Below are 23552 nucleotides of genomic sequence, written 5' to 3'. Positions count from 1 at the left end.
AAAGCTAAAAAATATCAGTGTTAAGAAGAATACATATACCATGTCACTTTAATTGAATGATATAGGGCATTCCTCTTAAGAGTCTTGTGCTTTATGTAACAAAACTGGTATCCCTAGCAGCTACATAGCAACTCTCGTGATGTTAGCTCATTAGGCCAAGACATACACATCTCTGAGCTTTGCACAAATAGCTTTAATAGCAAGACACTGGCTTGCAATCCTGTCATCTCTTCCAGGAAACCTCCTTCCTTCTGCTGATGTATATGCAGAAAACAGATGGTTTTGTTGGCTACATATTTTGAAGTGATAGATTTATTTGAAGCTACAAGAGTAGCTAGGTTTTGTTGATTTGACATCAAAGCGTTATTCACATTTGACAATAAAGCTTCATTTTATGTTACACCTCTTGTTCAAGATTCCTATTTTGCTTGTTAAGGCCATAATACAGTTTTCAGGAGGCAGCTAGGCTTGTATCTCTGCCACAGTGATTGCACATAGCCCATGCTAAGATGAAGTCTGTGCTGAGCTTCTGAAGGAGAAAGCTTTAGCCATAGAGTGGCTTAACAAACTATGCCAGATGATGTGGTGCTTGCCAGATGAAGTGGGCATGCCTTGATGCTACTGCCTTGTTCACTGGCACATGTCTCCAGTCTTCTTCCTATTAAGTATAGTTTTCAAATTGGATGAAAACTGGAATTAATTCTGGAAGAGCCAGAAATGTGGATAGAAAATACATGGTTTGGGATGTTCGGGATGCTTCTGTCTTCCCTCCAGGCCTCACTTCCTATAGCACTACAGGCAACAATAAAACTCTGGTCCCTTATTGAAGAAACAATTCTATCAAAGTTACCATTTCAGGTGAGCTGACTGTAATGGGTTATTTTGTGTGAAATATCATCCCGATATTACCTGCCAGAGAAAAGGGATAAATTTTTAAGGAACACTTATTATTTGAACAAATTCAGCAAGACTATTTGGGCAAAATCTTCAAATTGTTTTGAAAAGCTTTGGAAGTGCTTTAAAAAGAAATTGGTTTAGGTACAAATTCGTATCAGGAATTGATTTGTTACTATAATGGTTTTAATGTATTTTTCTAATATCTTTATTCACTCTTGTTACATTATCTCAAGCTAAAAGTCATAGTGAAGTTTTAATTTCCTTCATATTACTATCATATTTATAAAGAAGCAAATTATAGAGGAGAAAAGGGAAATGTAATTATCTTTGAATAGCAGTTTGTTAAAGTCAGTATTGGATTTATATTGCAAACCCCTACAACAAACACCTTTGCTGTTTGAAGTGAGCTTCACCTCAGCTTAATGCATAATTTGGGACTCTCTCATTCTGAAAGCAGGGACTTAAGTCATTACTCCACATATACACTGGTATAAGTTATGGGAGCCTATTCCAGCATAACGGAGTAGTTTAGATAACTCAGATTATGTCAGAGGAGTAATTCCAGGTTTACTACAGAAATAGAGAGCTTGCATGTGCCAGTGATCTTTGGTGCAAATTAAATTTATTTTTAGGTTCAGAAGTAGTGATTAGTTATTAAACTCAGAAGACAGCCAGTAAATCTGTGATACAATTAAGATGAAATAAATGTGTATCTTGGGAATATATTTTTATCTTTCTTTGTTACTCTATTTAAATGTTGATGCAAATACATGTCTTCAGTGTTGCTACACTTTGTTCTGTCAATATAAATAAATATAGAAGTTTGTAACTATGTCGATATTATCCTCAGAGATGCAGAGATGAAACAGAGGAAAAGTAGGTTCCAGTTAACCTCTTTGCTCCCCAACACTCACATCACCAGAAGTTGAAGCAGTAATAAGTCGTCACCCTCCACCCCCCAGTAACAGCTATAGAAAGTGGCATGTATTGCTCCTCCAAGAGCAAGTCCACGCTCTGCTGCAGAAACACTGAAACGCTTTTTTCCATCCGAGCAAGGCTTTTGTGGAGGAAAATCCTGTTTCCTAGCAAAATCACTACCAGGGTCTTCCCAGGCGAGCCGGGGGCTCCGCCGCGCCCCGGCCTCCCCGGCCAGCCCCGCCCCGGGCCGGGGCCGTCCCGCCGCAGGGATGCTCGGCGGCCGGACCCGGCAGACAGGGGTCAGGGCCGCGCGGGGCGGCCCCGGGGGGCGGGCGGGCAGGTGGCGGCGAGGCGGGGCAAGCGCGGCACCGCCCCCGGGCCCCATTGGCGTCGGCGGTGGGGGGCCGCGCCGCACCGCCCCCCGCACACAAAGCGTGGCTGCCCGGCGGCGGCGGCGGCAGCGGCAGCGGCGGCGGCGGCCATGCAGAGCTGCGGGCGCTGGTGGGGGCGGCTGGCGGCCCGCGGGGCGCCGCGACACCTGCGGCCGGTGCCGGCGGCGGGAGGTCAGCGGCGCTGGGGCGGCGGCGAGGCGGCACGGTGCATCGAGCAGCTCCTGCCGCGGCACGATGACTTCGCCCAGCGGCACATCGGGCCGCGGGAGCGGGAGAAGCGGGAGATGCTGCGAGCCGTCGGGGTGCAGGTAGGTGTCCGCGCCGTGCGGGGCGGAGGGGGCGGCGCGGCTGGTCCCCTCCCGCTGCGGGCCATGCCGGCCCGCGGGGCACTAACAACGGCGTGCGGTCGCCTCTTTGCAGAGCGTCGAGGAGCTGATGGATAAAACCATCCCGGCCAGCATCCGTCTGCGGAGGCCGCTGAGGATGGATGACCACGTCTGTAAGTGACTGCATGGCCCGGGGTGCGTCCGGGCCGTCCCCCCCGCTGCCCTCCCCGGCGCAGCCCTGCCTGCCCCTCCCGCGGCGCCTTCCGGCCGCCAGCGCCCGCCGGGGAGGACTTGGGGTGCTGCCCCCCCCTCCACGAGTGTCCCCGCTGAAACGTGGAACGAACAGATCTCCACGCAGAAGTAAAGCGCAGGATGAGACTTAAATAAGCGTAGCAGTACCACCACCGACACTTTCATCTTCACAGACTAACTCTAGAGTAGTTCGGCTGCTGCATTTCTTGCTCTTGCGTCGGAAATCGGTAGGGAAACCTGTGTGGCAGTCCGGGGTTGCCCGAAAAACCGTTTTCGAGCGCAAGTGCTACAGTGCCTTCACTTTGTCCCAGGAGTCTGATACGGAGGGAAGAGTGGGGCTAAAAATCTTCCCCGTAGTGCAGACTGCAGCTTCAAATGGGCTGCTGTCTTTTGTTGACTGTTACTTCTGCAGGACTGCTTTGTTGCTTTGTTGTTCCCGCTCCCCCTGCCCAATAATAAACTGCATATTCTAATAACGTGCAAAACCTGTGTCTCCGTATAATGGATACACAGTAGACTAATGGCTAGCATTTTGAATCCATCTGATTGAGGGAGATGGGTAAGCTGCAGGAATACAAAACATATGAGCCAGCAATTGTGCCACTACAGTAGTTCAGCAAATTGCTGCAGAGAACTTGATGTGATTTGATGAGATTTTAGATATTAACGTTTTTAAAAGTTAGCAATCGCAGCACAAAATTTCTACCTGCGCAACTGCGATCTTGTTGGGTACCTGTGAACATCATGCTGGAAATCCCATGAGTGAAATAAACACTTAAAAATGCCCCTAGCTAAACAATTCCACTGAAACTAACAAAGCTCAGTGTCCATTCAGACGGTGGAGTCAGTTACATCAGTATTAACTTTATACTTGTGTCAAGATCCTGTGCCTGACTTGTAGAACATTTGATCCTTCCTGCAGGCTTTTTTTCATTGCTCATCTGTGCGCTGTAATTTGAGTGTAAACTTCAGGCCTGCAGCTCCGGTGAGGTTCCCGGCCAGTTCAATCTGGTTACTCCAAGATGACATCACGCACAAGAGGCAGCGCCACAATGAACAGTCAGGAAAACTAGAGCCTGAAAAGGCAGATTCTAGCCAGGAGGGATACAGTATTGGCTGAAAGTTTCTACTTCTAAAATATTTTATTAGTGCAGTGGTATTTTATTTTTTGGTAACTTCCCATCCTATTAAAATGGGGAGGATGGCGTAGAGAAGTGGAATTTAATCACATTCTTCTGTCTGTGTAACTGCTGAAAGTATTGCTTGGCATATTTTCATATGATTAATGTCTTTTAATCAAGGTACTCCCTGACCAATGATGTGACTTTCACTTACCCTCAGAGAAAAAAAACTTTTTGATTAATATATTTTTAGGTCTGTAAGAGGGGTTTAATGTAGATTGTGACTAATAACTACTTCTTAAAAACCTTACTTCTGGTTTTTTTTTTTTTTTTTTCATTTGGTATATGATACTCTTAGTAATGTTTTACATTACTAAAACACACATGAAAGTGATACAGTTCAGTTGGGCATTAAAACTGTACATTACTGAAAATTAAACCAGTGATCTCAACCTAAGTCAAAATCTTGATGCAGTTTTATGTGTTCTTATGCTGATTTGCATAGCATTTTGAAGTGGATGTCTCCTACATTGCTGTGCATTAGTTGATGTTTTGTTGTATGCAAGTTCTCACTGTGCAACAGAACCTCATTAGCTAACAGTGTACTTCTTAGTTCACTGGCATTTTTCTCCACTTGCTATGCTGCTCTTGTTCCCTTAGACTAAGCTTTGAAAGAATGTGACTGTGATGCAGAGTCTCACATTGCACGGCATGCAACAGTGAGTTTTCAAAAGAGATGCTTGCATGAGGTACAGAAAACTTTTTTCTGCACACTGCTGCTTTTTCTTCTGCAGCCAGTGTGATGAACTGTCTTTTGTAATTTCACATGTAGATTTTTGTCACTAGTTTTCCACTGCATTGGTAGCAGAAAACTCCACAGCTTGTAAAAGAAAAGTTAAAAGCCTCAGCTTAAAGTTGTGCGACTTCACATTGAACATCTTGTACCTAGGACACTGTAGTCTGAGTAAAACTTGCTTCCTCATTAATGTAGCATTAGAGAGAACACTGTCTTTCCAAGCACCAGTGTGGGATTTCTTATGTGAGTATGGTATATTATTTCTCTATCACATCCCTTGTATTAAAGGGAAATAGCAAAATTGGGAAAGTATCATGAGAACTGTATTCTATTTTAAATTGTTTGTATGTTTTTTATTTGTATGAAGGCAATTTTGCTCCTACCATCCCCCAAACTCATACATGCAATGAGAGAACAGGGCAAGGCAATTCAAAACGTGTTGGTCAGCTTCAGCATTTATAAAATTTCTAATATCACAATTCCTAGTGGTTTAAATATACACTCCCACTTTTCTGTATAACTTCAACTAAAAACCACAACCATAGTGACTCCACAGGTTAGAGTGCAGCTGAATAATCAGCTGTGCTCGAGCTACTCCTTTGTATTAGGAAACACAGTTGAGCTTGCACTGGTGTCTCACGGAAGTCAATGCTTACAGCTTGAATTAGATACGCAGTCCAAGAAAACCATTCACACACCATAAATAGTATGTCTGGGTGAGTATCATAGGTCTCTGCAATTATATTTGTGGTTTTTTAAACTTTTATAGCTTTAGACCTCATCTCAAGTGTGCACATTTGATGTATAAGTATATTCAAATTTTGATTAGGTGTGGCAACAGGAAAGATTGTTTTGCAGTACAGATCCTTCCCTTGGTAATGTAACAAGTTGTCTGAAAGACAGAAAATCAATCGGCTGTTGTTACGCAATAGCAGTAAAAAAAAAACCAACCCTCCTGTGGATGCAGTTTATATCAAAGAGCTGTTTTAAATGGTATCGCATATTCCACTGCTCATAAATAAAACCTAAGATTATAGTAGAAGCACAATCTTTTTGTACATGTGTTGTCTTTCCTACACATTTTAGCACAGCCCTACTCTTCAGTGGAAGAATCAAGCGTAATTACTTCCCTGAAGGATATAATATATTGAGAGAAAGCCTCTAGCCTTACCTGGACATGGGTTTTGCTTATGTATGAATGGAAAAGCCCGTCTGGTAAATGCAAAGCTTTGCTGGTACAAGTGCATTTATGCTAGAAATGCTTTTTCAGTATTTATTAGTGTTCCTGTATTGGTAGATCTCTTTTTGTGCAGACATGGTCAGTGATGGAGGGGAGAAGGAATGTAGCTTGTGCTAAGAGGTTTCTGAAATTAGTTGCTTCCTTTGCTATGTAATATGACAGAAGTACCTGTGTCCCTTTTCTGACCAAAAAAAAAGCCATTTTGGAAGTGCCTGCTGCCATGAGTGCACTGACAGTGTTGTAAAACCACCTGAATATGCCACTGAAAGCCAGTAGGGGTGAAATAGCAAAATGTCTGATTTCCCATAACGGTAAGTTGCAGTCCTGTACCTTAGCCGATTCTGCAAGGGAGGCGTTTTCACAGTCAGCTTTTTCTGCAGATACAGTTAAGGGCAAATGTTACTTTGGCGTGTAACTTCTGTTCAGTCAATATTTACGACAAGGCTAGACATCTGACACTTAATTGTGATCAGCTGGTATTACAGAGCTTTTTTCCCACTGTCACAGTAAGTGAACTTTAACAATCCCCTTTTCTTTAGGCATTGAAGGTGCTTGTGCACATATGTAGTGATTGACCCATTTGAAGTAAAAGAACAGATCATCTCATAAGAGTAATCCTTTCTTTTATCCCTGCAAACCTACTGTCCGTATCAGTCATAGGTATCCCTGCAATGCTGCTATTGTATGTCCATTTTTATTTAATGGGAAGGCTTTGTGCATATATTATGTATTTCTGCTTTTTTGTTCAGGATTTGAATTAAAAAAATGAGGCTACAAACTCTGCCATGATTTTTTTCCAAAATATTCCCAGTTACATTCTCGAATTTTAGAATTTATAAACATTAGTTTATACAATCTGTGTAAGAAACAAATTGGGTCTTCAGTCTAAAGATTTTTAGAAGTGATATTGCTCAGAAGCAGTCGTATTGTAAGGAAGACTATTTGTATCTTCAAATTTAACTGCTCTTTGTGCAGTTAAATCTACGTTAACTACGATCTTATATGTAAAATGACACTTAAAATTAATTCTGGATGAGTTTATAATCAGCTCCTGTCAGATTTTTAGAGCTGATTTAGTCGTTTCAGATTCTCTGCTGCTGGGACTCCACACTGTATGCTTTGGATGCCTATAGCAGGGGTAATTGTCGTCCTCCAGAGTCTTGCCACAAGTGGTGGAAGAATCTGCATTACCACCGGTGGAACCTTGCTCTTCATGGCACTTTTGGGCTGTTGCTCCTCTTTCTGAATGCAGTAGGCCTTGGGGGTAGGGCAGAGAGAGGCAGGCATGTTGCTGGCTCTCAGCCCCTGCATGCTTTCTGCTTGCAGCATCCTCAGGTTGCCTGCCTCCGCTGCCCAGGCAGGCAGGGTGAGTGCTGGTGGCCTGAGTGAAAGGAGGAGGAGTCAGGGCAACAGCTGGTGTTGGCTTTCCGCCTGTCTCTTGGGTAGTTGCTGGTTGGACTTGGCACCTGGAACGAGCACTTTTCTTCTGCTGTCCTGCAACATTATAACATGTCTGACAGTGCTTTGGAATGGTTTTGCTTCAATATAATCTGATTTTTTTTTTCTTTAACAGAGATAGAATTAATTGCTAAAGCAAGAGAAATAAATTTATCCTCTTTCTCTTATATCAGTTGTTCCGAAGATCTTGCTTTCTTGATCTCAGAAGCTACATTTTTTTCAAGACCTGACATAACGTGAACAAAATTATATCAGACAAATAGTCTCCTCACTTTTGTGTTGTAAGTTGTATAGCTCAAACTGTTCCTTCTGTCTTGATTTCTCTCTCTCTCTCTCCCCCTCTCTTTTTTGGGTACCATATTATTTTGCAGGTATCTCACAAGTTCAAGGCAAAGCTACTGTGCTAACCACAAAAACACTAGGTGAAATAACAGTATTATAATTTCATAATCTGATAATTCACTCCCTCTTACTATTTTTGTGATATATTTTGCCTTTTCTACCTGTGGGTCTAGCAGTCATGACGTGTCCTCACAGAACTACTACTGGGAGCCTCAGTGAATTTTCTCCACAGTTCTAAGATAGCAGTACTGCAAGATCAATGAACTTTATTCTGGGTACTGTCTTTGATTGTATTATCTAATGAGTTGATGAGGGGAATAAAGATTAACTGCAGTGACTTAGCTGGCAATTTTATTTTTTGCTGAACAAGGTTCTTGAAGAATTTGTGGTGTACACCTCATAAAGTGAATTCAAGATAAAAGCATTTCAACCATGTTGTCTTAGAAAACGAAACAAACAGCCAAATGTGATGGCCAGTTTCCAACCACTTCTTAACCGTAATCAGGTTTTTATTCAGTTTTATTTCCCCATTTTGGATATTGCTTCTTTATTTCACCCATTGCTGGGGATAATCTAAAACAAACATCAGTAACCCAGCACAACATCTTTGAATCTGTGTTTTTTCAACCATATGTATTGAAACTTGCAAAATCCTAGTCTTCATATGTTTTAACTTTAAATAAATAACTAGAAGAATACACTGTTTCCACTATGTATGCTCCAAGATATATACAGTAGAAAAAGTCTATGTAATTTTCTGGGTTTGGTGACACTCTTCTTAAGCAAACTGGAAACTTAGTAATTTCATTTTGAATTTGAAAATGAATTTTTAAGCATTCATAAGATCACTCTTGTGGTTAGCATTCTTCTGCCTTTATACTAGCGTTAGTTATTTACAGAGCGACCAATAAAGTGTTAGCCCTCTTTCACAAATAGTATTGTGGGACTACACTGTTAAAAGCTAGGCTTGGCGAAGTGGGAAATACAGCTACTGACAGAGACACGGGATCCTGGTGGGGACCTGGAGAGATCTCCAGCCCCTGCCCAGAGCAGGCTGAGACCAGGCTGCTCAGTGCTTCACCCAGTTCGGAACATGAAACGCCCAAGGATGGAGACCCAGCTTCACTGCTGGATTGCCCTCATGGGGAAAAGGCTTCTGCTTATCTTCAGCCTGAGCCTCTCATGTTTCAGCTTGTGCCGCAGCTTCTCGCCCTCCTGCCATGCATCGCTGTGAAGAGCCCAGCTGCGTCTCTTCCATCCCCTCCTGTCAGTGCTGGGGGTGTTAAGAATGGTTTTGTTCCCTTGCTCTCCAGTCTTTAGACCCCAACATATGTGTTAATTTCCCTCACCCTTGCCTACATCAGTTTTGCTTGAGTTCAGAACCGTATCAGTGTAAAGCAAACACTGAATTTGTGAAAATTGAATCATTGTAAATCTACATGGACTTACGTTTGGTCTTAGGTAAGCCAGGCTGTACAGACAAATCGGGGGCTATTGACTGTCATTACTCAGGAGTGCAGTTCCTTATGGGCTATCTTCCTAAAGACACGCTGTGATGAACTCCTTCAAGGCAGTGTAAGGCATAGGGGAAGGAGTATTCATCCCAGGTCTCTTGAAAGAGGTGTGCCAAATGTGGGAGATGTGTATTTGAGCCATATTGCTGCTCTTGCCTTCAGAGTTACCAAAGGAGCAGGGTAAGTGAGGTGAAGCAGCAGTGCAGGGAGCGTACCCTCCAGCATTTCACCACCCTGATTAAAACTAGTAGTGTAACTATCTTCAAAGGTAGCTCATGTATTCAGTGTTGGGATCTATCAGCGCAGCTGTTCGAGGTGGGATGTGGTTCTACTCTCAAGCTTAACTGCTATCTAAGCTGCTTACAGTCTCACTAGGCTTTTTGCTTTGTGCCTTGAATCAGTTTGGAAACTGGTTTATTTCAGAGAGCTCTAGCACAAGTTTGGTGCCTTCACGTGGTAGTTGTTAGCTGTATTTGCTGAGAAATGAGTCTTTAGAAGAAAATGTCCAGTCGGGCAAACAAAGGAAATGCTATCTGGCACATAGTACAGTATTTGTGGTATGTGTTTACTGCAGAAATCCCACTCTTAACGCATTTTTCTGTGTGACATTGGGCTAGTGAGCAAGTCGAATGATAGCCAACTTCTGCCTTCAATGGCATTTGGAGTTAAACAAGCAAATTCATTACCTTTTTCAAAAAATCACTTATGTTTGAATTTTGCAAGAATACAACCGTCCCTCTCAAACTGCACCCAAACTGTCATCAAACTTTTGGTTTGCAAGTGGTAGAGGAAGATCCCTACAGTGTTAAAACTCTCACTGAAAATAAACAAACAAGTGCATCTGTCTGGAATAAACTGTGTGAGAGGAGTATTGGGGAGTGGAGCTGCTCACTATGCTTTACAAACTTTGCCCTAGATGTTGCTGAGTTCAAGTATAATAAACACATGACTCTTGAGTCTCCAGAAAAAATTGCAGTTTACTGAAAACAAGAAATTAATCTTTATACATTAGATCTAATAGTAACACTGAGTAAAAGGCAGAGAAGAAGTTAACTTTGAAGTGAGAACTGAAGATCAGTGAAACAAATAACTCCGTGGAAGGTATAATGTGACTGTGGAAGAAATTAATTGAAAACCAGAAGATTTTTTTAAAAAATGAATCTTTATACATGGAATGCAATAGTAGCACTTTGAGTAAAAGGAAGAGGAGGGATGAGTTTTGAAATCAGAGCTAAAGTTATAATATGCTTATTTATGGCTGCAGAAGAAATTAATTCAAAACCTAAAGAATTATTTGCTACCAGATTCCAGAGCATTAACTGTTTCGACTTGATCTTTCTTGCTGGAGCAACTTAGGAAAGAAAATAGGTTTTGAGACATCCAGGGCCCAAGCTATTCTGCTTTGGTGATTTGTAGCCTTATATTCCAAAGTCTTCAAGTTGCAGTGCAGAATTAACACAGCTTGGTGCAACTGCCGCAGTACAGCAGTTTCCGAGGTCAGACTGGGGGGAAAAAGAAAAAAGGATCTGCTGCCCTCACCTGGGAGGGTTGGTGTCCAGTTCCACCCAGGTCTGTTAGGTTGGCCAGGACTGTCTCTCTGCATAATCTTAGACAGCCTATTGACCATCTTTCTGCATCCTTGGACACAAAAATACTTTGTAAATCTTTCCTTTTGGCAGATGTTGGGTAGCATTATTCATTGACTACAAGGAACAGGTTGACTGAATGTGATTTTGGCACAGCCTTCAGGATACTGAGAAGTATGTAGAAGCAAGACTAAAGACTAAACTGTAATTGGGGGAGGGAGGGAGTGCAAATGGTTTCCGTCTGAACACTTCAAAAGCAATCTGTTGTAATCTCTCCAAACTAGATTGGCAGAGTCATTTAAAAGTTAATCTTATATGTAATTTCTTAAGCTAGAAATACTGTATTCACACTTTTTTTTTTTTCTTTTAAATATACCGGTGAAGCATGCTAAAATTGATTTGAAAGAACTGTTCCATTTTATCAGCTATTTAGGGAAAATGCGAGAAAATAAAGTTCTTTAATACTAAGAAATTACTCCTGGGTGCTTGGTGTGAGCCCAGTTTGTGCAAATATGGCTCTGTTAGAAACACTAAATCATAGTTGTGGATGGCTGTAGCTTCATCCAGAGCTGATTCTGCAAGGTTTAGCTAAAAAAGATGCCTTCTGAGATATATTCTAATATATGTGCAAGAGACCCAGAACGTACATTGCGTTAGTACAAAAAGGGCTCCTCCATAAGCCATTTGCCTACAGCTGTTTCTCTCACTATTGTTTCCACATTGATTGAAACCTTGTTATTATTCAGTTGTTGTATTTTCCAGAATTTTGGCAGAATTTAAACTTTCCCAGAATATTTTACCAGCTTATATTTTATCTTCATTGTTCTTGGTTTGTGCTTTATTCTACTACTGTTTATACTTGCATCACCAATGTTGCATTTTTTTGTGCAGGGGTGCAAGGCATTTCAGTTAAAAACTGTTAGCATTATATGTAACTGTAGTTTTCTGACATAATTTATTTTCAATTAGGTGAAAATGAAATCCTTGAAACTCTATACAATATTGCAAGCAAGAACAAGATATGGAGGTCTTACATAGGCATGGGTTATTACAACTGCTCAGTGCCTCAGCCCATTGCACGGAATTTGTTGGAGAACGCAGGATGGTAATGTACCACATTTTCTTTTTGAATGCATATGTATAAATATACATTTGAAGGTTGTCTTATGAATGAGCATAGACAAATATACCCCAAACCTTTTTTTTTTACTAAGGTTTTCATATGTTTGATATTGATGTGTAAGTGTAGGAACTGTATTACTCATGCTGAAGCTAGGGAGGAAAAAGAGTACTTTTGACTTTAGAAGATGCTTTTTCGGTAAAATATTTGATTTTTGTGACTTCTATTCATGGCTCCTATTTATTATGAACTAAAACAAGAGTATTTGTTTGCTTTAAGGAAGCATACAGACTTAACTCCTAAACTAAAGTAATTCTTTCCTAACTTCTGCCTAAATTTAAAATGGCTCCCTCCTCCACTAGTGTATGCAATTTTGAGTGGAGCTGGTTAAGTACTATGCAAACTCTGATTATGGTTTTCTTATGAGGAAGTACGAAGCCTTGAAAATTTTAAAGGCTCTTCTCTTGGTATTTCTTTCTTGATTTTTTTTGAAATCAGAGACCTTCAAGAGTTTGAATGTGTAACCATAAAGTATGTTCTTGTCTGAACAAATAATTAACTGGTGCCTGAGAATAGGTAGACAACAAAGCTTGATAATTCATTTATGAAGAGGCTGAGAATATTGTACTTTGTCCTTATCATCTAGCTGATGTTTCAGTTTTTTGGGACAAGCAAAAGAATATCCAATCTGACAGACTTGAATTTGAATGTTATTGGTCTGTTTTGTTTTTTTTTTTACTTAAATGTAAAAAAGAAAATATTGTAATGCATTGATTTATATCTTATGAACAGCATTACTCTAAATAATAATGGGGTTTTGTCTCTTGATGGACTTTTCCTGGCAAAGGCACTAAGGCTTGATTAGAAATACTCATTTAGCATTGACATTTCTCTAAAGAACTGTAACGCAGAAACGATGCAACAGAAAAACTAAATTTAACATGTAGTCTCACTTTCCAACAGACTGAATGCCATTGATATGCTGCATTGTCTGATTTGGTTTAGAAGTTCCCTTATCTCTAGTCAGTAACATCCTTTTTTTTGTACTGTATTAAAATAATAACTGTCATCTTTGTTAATGAGCAATTTTTGTTTTAATAAAAGCAGTATTTAGAAGTTATATATAGATATTAAAAAAACCAGCCAACCAAAGAGTCAGATTAGTCAGTGTAAATAGCCATTGTTACTTAGATGCTATATTTTTTGTACTTTGGGTTGCCATAAATGGGTCTATGTATCTGCAGACCTCCAAGTCTATGTATTTTTAGACTTGTCTCCACTATTTGCATCTCAGTCTCTCGAACTGACGAAAAAGTTGCACTGTTGGGACTCAAGGAGTCTATGTAACACATCTATACAAAGCTTTATTTGGCCTTATCCCCACCCACTTTTTGTGACATACGCAATCTAAATATTTCAGTACATTGCCACAAAACAAATAATCAGTTGCTAGAGGCAAAAATAAGAACAGTTAAAAAGTAAGTGGACCAAAATGAAGTGCATATTTCTAAATCCTATCAAATTACATTGTGCTAATGAAACGATTGGGAGAGTGTATCCAGAAACCTGTTCTTGGAGTGTCCAGTAAAGTCAAACTAGATGGCTAAAAACTAAACTTTTAGATGGCTAAAGTGAAGGCTAAAATGTTTGTTGGGGAGAGGGTGTATGTGTGTGTGCATCTGTGGAAAAGCAACTATACCGACTTTATGGAAGCCGTTTAAGAAATCAAAACTCTCCTTACATCTACTGAGTGTGTGACACTTTCTTCTGCTAACGCACTTCACATTGCAGCTCCAAGGGAAATGCTGCAAGCGCAGGCTTATTGTATATGATCAGTTCTGCCTCTCTCACATGACTTTGCCATTGCGTGGCATTTGTTAGAGCAAGGCTTGCACTGTAATACAATATAAGTTTATAAAAGATTGTTTGTAGAAGTCTGTGAACAGGAAAGTGAAGGACTTCACAGTATTTAGGACACTTGGGCTTGCTAGGAGGAGGTAGGAAGCAAAGGGGTAGATTTCAGGAGGAAACTGTTTAGAACAAAATGTATTTTCGGCTGAAAATGAGACTACTGACCCACGCTGCTTTCTTTAGAAGATTACCACAAAAATCTTCCCAAAGCTCTGATTCTGTTAAGAAAATACTCAACGCTGTTGGAGTTTGAAAACTTTTTGAAGCATTTGGACAATGATCTATAATATCCCTGTTCACAATAAAAGCTGAATAGCTTAATTACTGTGAGATAAAACTGTCTGACCAAAACTATGCACTAATAAGTGCCTGGGAAGTCAGCATTCAGGAATTTCTTGTATTGGTAGCTTTAGGAAAGCATAAACATCCTTTTAAGTCTGAATCCCCTTTTAACTACTTATGCATTCATGAAAGAAGCTATTTCAAAACACTTGGGGTAGATATTTTTCAGATAACTTTTTATCCAAAGAATACTTTAATTGAAAATTAAAGAACAAGCAGAGAAATTTCTGTTGTGGACCTAAAATGCTGCAGTTAAAATTCCAGCCTCCTACGTGAGGGATTTGACTTAGTCACAGAAGGTAGAAGATAAGTATCCCTTATTTTTGATACTTGATTTCCTTTTGGTCTTGGTTAATGGCTGCTAACACTGCCTTGTTCCTAGCAATCTGTGACTAACAATTCCATGCTAACATGGGGTGAAAGTCTTAGAAGTATTTTCCATTTACTACTTAGGTGATATCAGCAAAAATATTAGCCTGTTTTTTCCAAACAAATAAATAGCAGGCCAATGGGAAACTTACTTTATCCTTGGAACATCTCAACTCTAAAACGCAGGCAGAAGGATTTATTTTGGGGCATACCACCCGTTATGTGACTTTCAGCACAGACCCCTCAAATGTATGACTACCTGTCATCTGTCTGCTGGTATGGATGCATAGTCCTTATTCTGCTGTACCCCATGTTAACATATTGATTAAATTTTTTCACACCAAGTGTGCTGAGCTCTTTCTCTAGTAGCATACCAAACTAATTCTGTGCCATGAACGTAAATTAATAACTGAAGATGTGAAGAACATTTGGTTTCAGAAATCAGCTTACATATCGGCTTCTTATTAACATATATGTCAAAACAGTGTGGTATTTATTTTTGGGGCTTAAATGGATAAAAATACCTATCAGGCCTTGAAAATCAAGAAGGCCTTTAAAGTCACGCTGATACCATAAAACGGAGCATGATGCAGAGGTCTCCAAAGTACAGCTCACTTGATTCCTTTGTCCCCAGGCATTAAATATGTAAAAATAAAGTACCTGTACCAAGGACATCTGCAATCTTTACATTGGTAGTGTAACTTATTAAACTTATTAGCTAGTAGCACTCGGCACTTACGCATTGCATTCTGAAAATTACTGCATACCATGCAAAAATCTGATATAAACAATACACAGCTGGTTTCTACTTGTAGATTGGATACAGAAAGCTGCACAAGCAACTACAAAGCACACCAAATTGGCATTAAATTCAGTGTTTATGCTTCAACTGGAAACTGGCACATCTCCATGCCCTATCATAAGACTATCCAGCTTTCTCAAACCCATGAGTGAGATACTGGTTTAGGAATACCCTTATAACTGCTCTTCAGAGATGTCAAGTGATGCATCTGGAACTCTATATACAGTATGGCATTTGGGAATTTTACAGACTGGATGGAATTGCTTGCAGTTGGATGGCTCCTAGTTGTACAGCCTTACTCTACTATCCCTCTACACTGCAATATTTATATATATGCATATTTAACTTAAATACAGCTTTTTTGTTTTGTTTTATTTTGTTTCAGTTTTGGCCTTAACAGTGATGTCCAGTCCATAAAAGACAGATAATTTAAAAATTTCATGTATTCATGACTGAACTTAAGTCTCAGTTTCCAGTTTTGTCAGATGTATGAATTATCTTTTTTCTGTAGCTCATGTATATTAGTTTTAAATTCTTGTAGTGGTCTGTCCTTACTTTAAGTTCGTTTCATCTTATTAATTGTCAGATCTTAAAAAGAATACTCTGTATAACTGAAAATCCAAATCAGTTCTAGTTCTGCCATTGCATGAGATTAGTCTTGCAGATGTCTAAAACTGCAAGAACATAATTTATAACAAGATAAAAATATTGTGTTGATTGTGAATACATTAACTTCCCAGAGATTCAGTCAAAGCATAGAAAAAAATCACTAAGGAAGATACATGGTGAACTGTTTTGCTAGAACTTACTGTATATTAAGAAATAAATTAGGCTTAGTCTTAGATCTTATTGACTGTACACTTTCAAATACTCATCAAGAACTAGTTCATTGAATATTGCTTGATAATGGAGTTTACTGAATCTTTGTGTGGAAGCAAGAGCTACCTTTAGTATAAAGAAGCAGTAATAGTTAATCTTGCAGTTAATGTATAGTCTGTTTGTTTTGTTGCTAAACCTGAAACAAACAACTCCCAAGTACAAAAGCTTCTGCTCTTTCATAAGCCAGGTCTTTTGATGAGTGGCCTAGCTTTTGGCTGAAAGCATGCTTCTTAGATACTTCCTGCTTTGATGCCAGGTTTTCTTTTAAAACCTTCATTGGTACCTAAAGTTGGTATTCACAGAAGTATTTTTGAGAGTGGGTTGATGCAAAGGGTGGAACACTAAACTAGAGCAAAGAGTTATAAAAGCTATGAAAACTGAAGCCACTTACTACCAAACTCCTGAAGGTCAGACACTGTCTCGAGAAAGATGCCAGAAACTTCTCATGGAAGGTTTCTTTTGTATCATGAACTGTCTGCCTTAATTGGCTTGGGAGCGTTTGTCTGCAGAAGTACTTTTGGTCAGAATAGATGCTGACTGGAGATCGTATTTTCCTCCAGTTTGATTGAACAAGAGGCCGTTTGTATTTGTGTTCCTTACCACGATGGTAATTCTTGCTTTTCATTTTAATGCTGTTGGTACTGAACTTGAATTATGTGCAGAATAGCCACTTGAACAAACCTAAGCAGAAGAGAGGGGGTTTGTGAATGTGAGATGGTTTAGTGTGCTTTTTAGATATTTGATTTATATAAAAGTCTACTTTAGAAATTACTTTTACTTTTAAAGTGTTTGCTTTTAAATTACTTTAAAAGTCACTTAACATGTAGTATAGATTCAGGCAGAAGTCAGAGTGGGGACTAAAGCCAGCTATTTGAAGAAATTGTGGAGAAGTAAGATTACTATATTAAAAGATTTAAATGCTTAGACAGTGCCAAACAACCTTCCAAAAAAAGAAAAAGTGTTTAAATAAATGTTTTTATGTTATAAAAGGTGTCTTTACCTGTACAACTGTTAAACTTCATGCACTGTAATTAGTGGTAATACTAAAATTCAGGATTTCTTGGTTGAATTTTTTCTGTCCTTTCCAAAATTGGTTGGGTTTACTTCAACTGTTTTTACCATTCAAAAGCGTAACATTAAAATCACAAAGCTTCATTAATTCTGTTTTGTAGTATAGTGTACTATCCCAACTATGTGGAGTAGCATTGAGGTTATTCAAGGGAACCATCAAATTAGCAGCTACTTAGTAGCTGGTTAAGAATAGATTTATTTATTTATTTTACACAATATAAAAACTTTATTTAAAAAATCTTTTGAGCATAAACTATGAGTGGAAATTCTTGAGGCTTTTTAAATAGGTTTCTGGGTAGCTGATTTGAGTGGTCTGCTTTGAAGCATTCATTGCAAAGTCTATCTCTAATGATATAAGATAAAATCTTAGGAAAGGGGGTTCTCATCAAGTAAGGAGTTATGAACGTTACTCACATCTTAAGAAAGATGCTTTGTCTTTGAAAACAAAATAGAGAGTTTTGCACCACATGAACAGCTATGATTGTAATGTCCTTTAGCAAAATTTGCAGCCAAGTTAATTTAAGTATTGCTTCTCTACTACTGATTTTTCTTTTTTTTCTACCTTTCTCATTTTGCATCAGTCCCTAATTAGTAACAGTTTAATGAAGCAATGTTTTTGTTGAACAATAAAACCAGTATACTCAACTTTAATTAACATCTCACTTATGTTAACTGATTATTCTGCACATACTAACCAATGAGTCTTGATTTTATTTTTCTTCCTTTGCACTGAGTAATATTTCTCTAAGGCATTTCAATTAATCTCAATGCTTTAATTCTTATTAGTCTAATTCTAGTTCCTCCTGCAAGTTATAATGCAAAAAAAGGGCTTTAGCTGAAATAAAATGAGAAAGTAGGATTGTTAACTTGAAGTACAGAGGAGTTTCTTTTATTAAGCAAGAAAATTCATTGTTCATTCAAAGGAGTAAGGAATAACTCTTTCTATTGGTGAGAACTGAGTGGGCAGGGGGACCATTCAGAAACCAAATCTTTATACTCCCTGATTGAAAGTTTATCTGACAAACTGAAAACTGGGTTTAGCAGCGATGGAGAAAAAAAAAATATTACTACTGAGATGAGCAATGTTACATGCAGCCCAGGACATGGTCTCACTTGTGAACTATGCAGTCAAGTATATAATGATGAGTAGTTTAGTGACAGTCTTGACTAAGAAACAGGAAAAACCTTCAATATTTGGGAAAATCATCAGTATTTACCCTATTTGGTATATAGTTATTGCTTTCTGTCACTGTACTGAATAGTATATGTGAGAAATTTGAGTGCGTGTATCATTTAAATAGACAGTAAATACTTTAGCATCATATATTACACTTTGAGTTCACTTATTGAGTATGTCCTTCTTTTTAGCTCTTCCATTCTCTTCTTCAGGACTTTTTTCCTACCTTCTCTCTTGCATTACTATTTTATTGCTCCTCTCATCTTGCTCTACACCGCAGGTTCTGCAGCTTGTTCTTTAAAAATCTCTGTTGCTCACCTTCTATTGACTTTACATGGCTTGATCTTCCAAATACTTCAGTCTCTTTAAAGATTATACCTTCACCCGTAAGCATTTTTCAAAAGTCTAGGGCTTACTACCACCCTTTTGGGAAAAAAACTGTTGTTTTTCTTCTATTGCTAGAAAACAGAGGCCACGAGTGTTACCACTTATCACTTGTTTTTGGCCGCTACTCTGAATTCAAACTGGCGTAAAGTCTGTCCTAAACCACCATGGAATCCAGTGCCCAAATTGCCAGCTGTGAGAGGAGAGTCTCATCTCTGTTCTTGTCTTTCATCCCTGGACCCATGCTGCTTTATTTTTCTGGACTGTTATAATGGAGTGTTTCCCTTAGATTGTTGCCTTTTCTAAGGAATTGCTTATGTTGCCTCTACTGTTTTGTTCTCCAGATGACAACAGATAAAACTCACATCAGTCTCACCTTCCTTCACTAACATATATGGAAACTGTCATTTCACAAGAAGTTGCGTATTTCTGAGCTTGATCCTGTGAAATGCCGAGTGCGAAAGGCACTCCCATAACAGGGGAGAAGACTTAGCAAGTAAAGGGCTTCAGAAACAGTATTGAAAGATAATGGCAATACCTAGATATGATTGAACTAAGCATTCTCACTTGGATATTGTGATTTGACTCAGTTGTCCCACACTCAGCGCCTACTTCCCCTCTCCCTTCCCCAAGATGCACTCACACCTCTGTTTTAAAAGTAATTTCTCTTTTCAAAATGGAAAAATAGAATTTTTCTCCTGTAAACAGCCAAGTCAATACCAGAAGAGAAAATATTCTCAGGCTTCCAGGACAGTAATAAATTACAACCATCTAAAAATAACTGTTTTCTAACAAACTTTTATGTTAGTGAATTATGCTTTACACTTTGTTTTTCCTATGACATAGTTCAGTTACATATTGGCATAATTTTGTCACACATTTATTTTCCTAGACCCAAACTCAGAATTGTTTTCTTATAGGGTTACCCAGTATACTCCTTACCAACCTGAGGTCTCCCAGGGCAGGCTGGAGAGCCTGCTAAATTACCAGACTATGGTGTGCGATATAACAGGAATGGATGTGGCTAACGCGTCTTTGCTGGATGAGGGGACAGCTGCAGCAGAAGCCATGCAATTGTGTCACAGGTACTGTTTTTAAATATATGGTTAAATCACAGCAAGAAGGAATTTTGCAGTTTGAAAGGCATCTCTCTTGTGTAGGTACGGATAGGTGAGTTGGTTGAAGTTGAGTGTCACCTTTTCACTGTGAACAGATCACTAAACAACAATAGCCCATGTTATTAAGCCCCCAGAGAAGTTCCCAGTGTTGATGTGAATGTTTAACTCAGACTTCTAAGAACTTAAGAAACTAAGGACCTAGAGACCAGGGGAAAGTCTAGAGCAAGGAAGACCTACCCTTCGTGGAGGAGTGTCAGGTTAAAGAATACTTAAGCAAAGTGGACATACACAAGTCTGCGGACCCTGATATGATGCACCCATGAGTGCTGAGGGAGCCGCCTGATGTCATTACAAGGCCACTCTTGATTATCTCTGAAGACTCATGGCAACTGGGAGAGGTGCCTCAGCACTGGAGGAAAGCAAATGTCACTCCTATCTTCAGGAATGGCAGGAATGAGAATGCAGGGAACTACTGGCCGGTCAGCCTCACCTCGATCCCTCGAAGATGATGGAACAACTGCTAGTTCTGGAAACCATTTCCAGGCATGTGAAGGACAAGAAGGTGATCAGGAGCCACCAGCATGGATTCATACAGGGGAAGTCATGCTTGACCCACCTGATAACTTTCTACAATGACATGGCTGGCTTGGTAGATGAGGGGAGAGCAGTGGGTATCATCTGCCTTGACCGTCTCCCTTAAATCCTCACAGAGAAGTTGAAGAAGTGTGGGCTGGATGAGGTTTGACTGAGGTGGATTGAAAACTGACTGAATGGCTGCACCCAGAGCATGGTGATCAGTGACAATGAAGTCTAGTTGGAGGCCAGTTATTAATGGTGTACCCCAGGGGCAACACTGGGTCCAATTAATGATCTGGATGATGGGGCAGAGTGTATCCTCAGCAAGCTTGCTGATGATGCAAAACTGGGAGGATGGGCTGATACACTAGAGGGTTGTGCTGACATCCAGAGGGACCTTGACAGACTGGAGAAATGGACTGACAGGAACCTCGTGAAGCTCAACAGGGGGAGGTGCAAAGTCCTTCACCTGGGGAGGAAGAACCCCAGGCATATGCAGTACCTGCTGGGGGCTGGCAGGCCGGAAAGCAGCTTTGCAGAAAAGGTCTTTCGGGGTCCTGGGGGACACCAGATTGAACACGAGCCAGCAACGTGCTCTGGTGGCAAAAGTGGGGAATGGTATCCTGGGCGGCATTAGGAAGAGTGGTGCCAACAGGTCAGTGGAGGTGATCCTTGCTGTCTCCTCAGCACTGGTGAGGCCACACCTGGAGTGCTGTGTCCAGTTCTGGGCTCCCCACTCCCCACTACAAGAGAGACATGGACACACTGGAGAGAGTCTAGTTGCCCTGCCCATGGTACCAGCCCAGCTGCTGGCACTCAGATACACACCCGCTGCTGCTGCTACCACCACAGACACATGGCCCTCTATGACTGAGGTGCTGCTCCACTTGCTGGCACTGAAGTCCACTCACTCCAGTCACTCCAGTTGCTGCACCATGGACATGTGGATCCTCCGTGGTCTGACTCCAGTTGCTGGCACCCAGACAGCCATATACACCCACCCCCTCCCAGAAGTACAGAGCCCCCTCACCCATGAAAAGAATCGGAAAGGAATTTAAGAAGAAGAAAGGACAGACTGCACTAGCTGGGTGCCAGTGCATCAACCAGCAACTGTTTATGTGTTACTGGCCCTGTTTACCCCCTTATTCCTCTGTTTTCTTATACTTGTTCCTCCCAGAATCACTTAGCTGTATCCCTTTTCCCCTAAACATCTCATAATAAGCCCATGCAATCCCAAAATGCTCTTCCCCTGCATCCCATAATGTCTCCCCCCATGGGGGGCCCAGAGAGTGTGTCTATCTGTGTTAATTAGTTAATTTGAGTTCCCACCTGCCTTGGGGCCCTTGTGCTCCTCTGTGCTTGTGGGGGTGGGTCTCTGTTGGGCTGATACCTCCTGTGATGGGCCTGGGAGCAGCAGGGACAGGGTGTTATTTGGCCTTCCCCGCCTGCCATTGCCTCTCTGGGCGGGTGCAGAGGAGCTTTTATCGCATAACCTAACAGTCTGTGGCATGAATCTCTTGTGTCCATGAACGCTGAAGATGTGAATTGGTTTTTTCCACTAATGGTTAAAAGGAGCTTTAAAAACCAGTGAAGTACATCAGTCCTAAGTTGCTAAAAGTGAAACTGTTACTGGTATATCCAAATTCACTTTCAGGGATCTGTATTGCAGGGGCATTTGAAAGGGATCTGCAAGTCAAATGAAGTCTGAGAGATGATTGAAGGTTACTGTAGAACAGTGTATCAGGCAGGAGATTACACAGTAGAGACTGTGTTGTAACTATTCAGTTGTTCAAAGCATCAGTCTGACATAAAATCATGTTTACCAGAGAAAACTAGGCAATTGTTTTAGTCTCAATTTTACTACTTCGCTGTCTCATATTTGGTTATCCATATTTGGTTATCTGTATTAAAGATTACAGTTGTATTCCTTTAAAAGAGCAAGTGTGTGTGAGGCATTCCTGCAGCTTCTTAAGTTGGGTCCTTGTTCTGTTTCATAGTCCGTTTTAATTTTTGTCACGTAAGAATCTCATCTGAGTGTCTGAAATGAACTTTCTTATTTTAAATGGACAAGGAACTTCATTCAATCTTACACTTCATTTGGTTATGATAACCAAAATTTACAATTGCCTTTTAACTTAGGAAAACTCTCATTTAGAAAACCAATTAATTTTATTTCCGTGGAAAACAATCTATTCTTGATATGTAACCCTTCTTTTATTCCTTTTCTTTTTAATAGGCACAACAAAAGAAGGAAGTTCTATGTAGATGCCCGATGCCATCCTCAAACTATAGCAGTGGTCCAAACCAGAGCAAAGTAATGTTTTTCTCCATTTTCCACCATATCTTTTCATTTACACTGAATCATTTTTCATCTGTGCCTCTTCACCATATACCTAACATTTTTTGAATATAGGATTATGCTTTCTTTGCTAAACAAAAGCAGAATTGTGTTAACATTTGGTATTGCTTCTACTTTTCCATTCAAATACAACTGCAAAGTAGTTAAAGATGTTTAGAAAGAGACTCAACATATGATAAAAAGAAAATACTTAATTTCCCCTTAAGTTGTTTGTGCAAATATATACATTTGGTTATTGAATTCAGTCTAGTAATTTTTTGTCACTAGGAAATGAGTTACCCTATATAGGAAAACTTCTCTTTTAATGAAAACTAAATCCATTTTAAGTTTACAGTTTAAAGTAACCATCTTCTAAAAATATGTCTTGGTTCTCAAAGTTAAACATGCTAAAGCAGCAAAATGTTGCTATCAAGTAGCTTATGCATCCTCTGTTCTGCTTTACTCCTTATTTCTGCTAATGGTATCAAACGCAATTATTCTTCAGTACTATATACCATGACATGAAACTTTCTCAATGTTTAGCACTGCAAAGCAGGTTCAACTCTCTATATGTTAAAGAAAAAAAGTCATATATAAGTTCATGAAAACATCATATTAAGCAT

The 23552-nt window shown here is 39.9% G+C and overlaps 1 protein-coding gene across 1 annotated transcript in view; it reads left to right on the top strand.

The window, feature by feature from the left end:
• Positions 1 to 2296: 2296 nt before the first annotated feature.
• Positions 2297 to 23552, top strand: part of GLDC (glycine decarboxylase) — a 50925-nt gene continuing 29669 nt past the window's right edge. Inside the window, exons 1-5 of the mRNA XM_059833810.1 lie at positions 2297 to 2515; positions 2628 to 2706; positions 11812 to 11947; positions 19818 to 19982; positions 22828 to 22905. Coding sequence (XP_059689793.1) covers positions 2297 to 2515; positions 2628 to 2706; positions 11812 to 11947; positions 19818 to 19982; positions 22828 to 22905 — 677 coding nt within the window. The remainder of the gene's footprint in view (positions 2516 to 2627; positions 2707 to 11811; positions 11948 to 19817; positions 19983 to 22827; positions 22906 to 23552) is intronic.

Source organism: Gavia stellata, chromosome Z (assembly GCF_030936135.1).
Source record: "Gavia stellata isolate bGavSte3 chromosome Z, bGavSte3.hap2, whole genome shotgun sequence".
NCBI lineage: Eukaryota > Metazoa > Chordata > Aves > Gaviiformes > Gaviidae > Gavia > Gavia stellata.
This window is presented reverse-complemented; position numbering and strand designations above follow the sequence as displayed.